Genomic DNA, 2,208 nt, shown 5'->3' on the forward strand with positions numbered 1-2,208 from the left:
GCCCGCCCCCCCACCCCAACCTTGAAAAAAAATCGTAACACTAATTTAATTTTTCTTTTTTATTTTCTTGATTTATTTTTTCCTTAATTTATGACATAGAATCCATCTAGTTTAAGAAATTTGGTGAAATTTTCATTTAATTGATTCACCTCGTTTTTAATCAACTGTGAAATGCTATTATATTGCAACCTTCCCCAACTTGACACTCGACTCTTTATCATGATCCCAAATAGGGACCCAACTCCTAGTCCTAACTTCCTCATCCTATCCCCAAGCTCGAGATGGAACTTTTGACTCCAAACTCTTGATTTCTGATCTCGACCTGCGATTCGATTCCCTGATTCCTGAATTAAATATTCAATCTTGAAATGACATGATCTAACACAACCCTAAGTTGCTATCAATGTGATAAAATTTGAAAAGCAAAACAGGCAGAAAAACTCAAAAGAAGAAAAATAAGAAACTACATAACTCTCTTATTTCAATAGCAACATGATAAGTCTATTATATAGACTTTTACAGAGATATTATTGCTAAGCACTAAACCCACAAATCCACTACTATTTGGACTCCTAACAAACTTAGCTTTCTAAACTGAAAACACGTACACTTCCCAATAACTAGGAGTTGTACAATTCAACTAAATAAAAGACCAACAAACATGAAATAAATAGTTTCTAAATGAAATAACACTTCCGACAATTGCTCCCTTAAATTGATAAGTCACATACATCAGTTTAATTGTCTTCACAAGCGACAACCTCCCTCAATGAACAAACTCCCATTACTTTATCATCTTCACATCTGCTGCATAACTAAGGGGCTTGGTTAATCACTTTTGCAGTAGACAACATTAATGATCTTATCCTTTGTGAGATCTCTTAGGAAATGAAATTTCACATCAATGTGTTTGCTCCTCCTGTGTAACACTGGATTTTTAGAAATCTTAATCATTGAATCATTGTCACAGTAAATTAGAGTTGACTTTTGCAGGAGATTACATAGTTCATAAAAAATGTTCTTCAACATGATAACTTGAGTAGCACACAGTTGCTGCCACAAATTCCGCTGTTGTAATTGATAATGTAACAGTTGGATGCTTCTTGGAACACCATGAAATGACACCTTAGTCAAACTTGAAAACATACAATATTTTCTTTTCCTATCATCTTTATATCCATCATAATCACTATCTGTGAGGCCGATTAAATCTGATTCTACTCCTTTCTTATAAAAAAATGCCAAAATCAACAGTACCTTGCAGATACCTGAGAGTTATTTTAGAACCTAGAAAGTGAGCTTCTCTTGAACTTTCCATGTACCTTCTTACGAGACTTAAATAGTATATTATATCAGGTCTAGTGGCTGTTAAATACATCAAACTTCCCATGATCTTCTTGTAGAAAGTGTTGTCAATCCTCTTTCCTGTAGAATCCTTTTCAAACTTCAGCCCTGTCTCTGCTTGTATGGTGACAGACTTGCAGTTTGTCATACCAAATCTCATTAAAATTTCCTGGACATATTTCTTTTCTGAAGTAAAAATTCCACCAAAATACTGCTTCACTTCAATTCCTAGAAAATAATACATCATGCCAAGATCCAACATCTCAAACTCAATCATCATCAATTGCTTAAAAATTTTAAGCAATACATGATCATTCCAAGTATAAATTAAATCATCTACATATAAGCATACAATGACAAGGTTACCCTCTTCAACTTTAGTATGAAGTGTATGCTCATAAGGTCATTTTTGATGGTATAATGCTTTTTTCAATTTGAAAGTTTTATTTTCGCTACCATACTTAATGTAACTAGGGAATTGATCAACATATACCTCTTCGTGTTATTCTCCATATAGGAAAGCTGATATCACGTCTAATTGATAAATAGGCCACTTGTTTCGCGCTGCCAATTGCACCACCGACCTGATGGTATCGAGTATGACTACTGGAGAAAAGACTTCTTTGTAATCCACACCATACTCTTGCTTATATCCCTTGGACACTAAGTGTGCCTTGCACTTATCAACTTCACCATTCTCATTGTGTTTAGTTTTATAAATCCATTTATCTCCAATGATCCTTTGCCCTTTTGGTAAATCAGTAAACTGCCAAGTGTTAATTTTTTTCAATTGCTGAAATTTCAGCATCCATTGCCTCATTCCATTTTGTTTTCTTCGGCAGCACTTTCAAAACTTATTGGGTC

The 2,208-nt window shown here is 34.2% G+C and overlaps 1 protein-coding gene across 1 annotated transcript; it reads right to left on the reverse strand.

Annotated features, from left to right (window-relative positions):
* Positions 1-264: 264 nt before the first annotated feature.
* On the reverse strand, positions 265-1,621 carry LOC107006272 (uncharacterized mitochondrial protein AtMg00810-like). Its single transcript, XM_015204871.1, has 2 exons — positions 1,258-1,621; positions 265-344 (listed from the first exon to the last, which is right to left on the reverse strand). The coding sequence occupies exons 1-2, from the start codon at positions 1,619-1,621 to the stop codon at positions 265-267; spliced, it is 444 nt and encodes a 147-aa protein (XP_015060357.1).
* Positions 1,622-2,208: the final 587 nt, after the last annotated feature.

Source organism: Solanum pennellii, chromosome 12, assembly GCF_001406875.1.
Source record: "Solanum pennellii chromosome 12, SPENNV200".
In the NCBI taxonomy this organism is placed as follows: Eukaryota; Viridiplantae; Streptophyta; class Magnoliopsida; order Solanales; family Solanaceae; genus Solanum; species Solanum pennellii.

What these genes read in the sequence shown, in the direction of transcription:
- LOC107006272 (XM_015204871.1), bottom strand. Translation starts at nt 1,621, where the DNA reads ATGATTGAGTTTGAGATGTTGGATCTTGGCATGATGTATTATTTTCTA. An exon ending in AACTCTCAGGTATCTGCAAG is followed by an intron (nt 345 to 1,257) that starts GTACTGTTGATT and finishes TATTTAATTCAG; the next exon opens with GAATCAGGGAATCGAATCGC.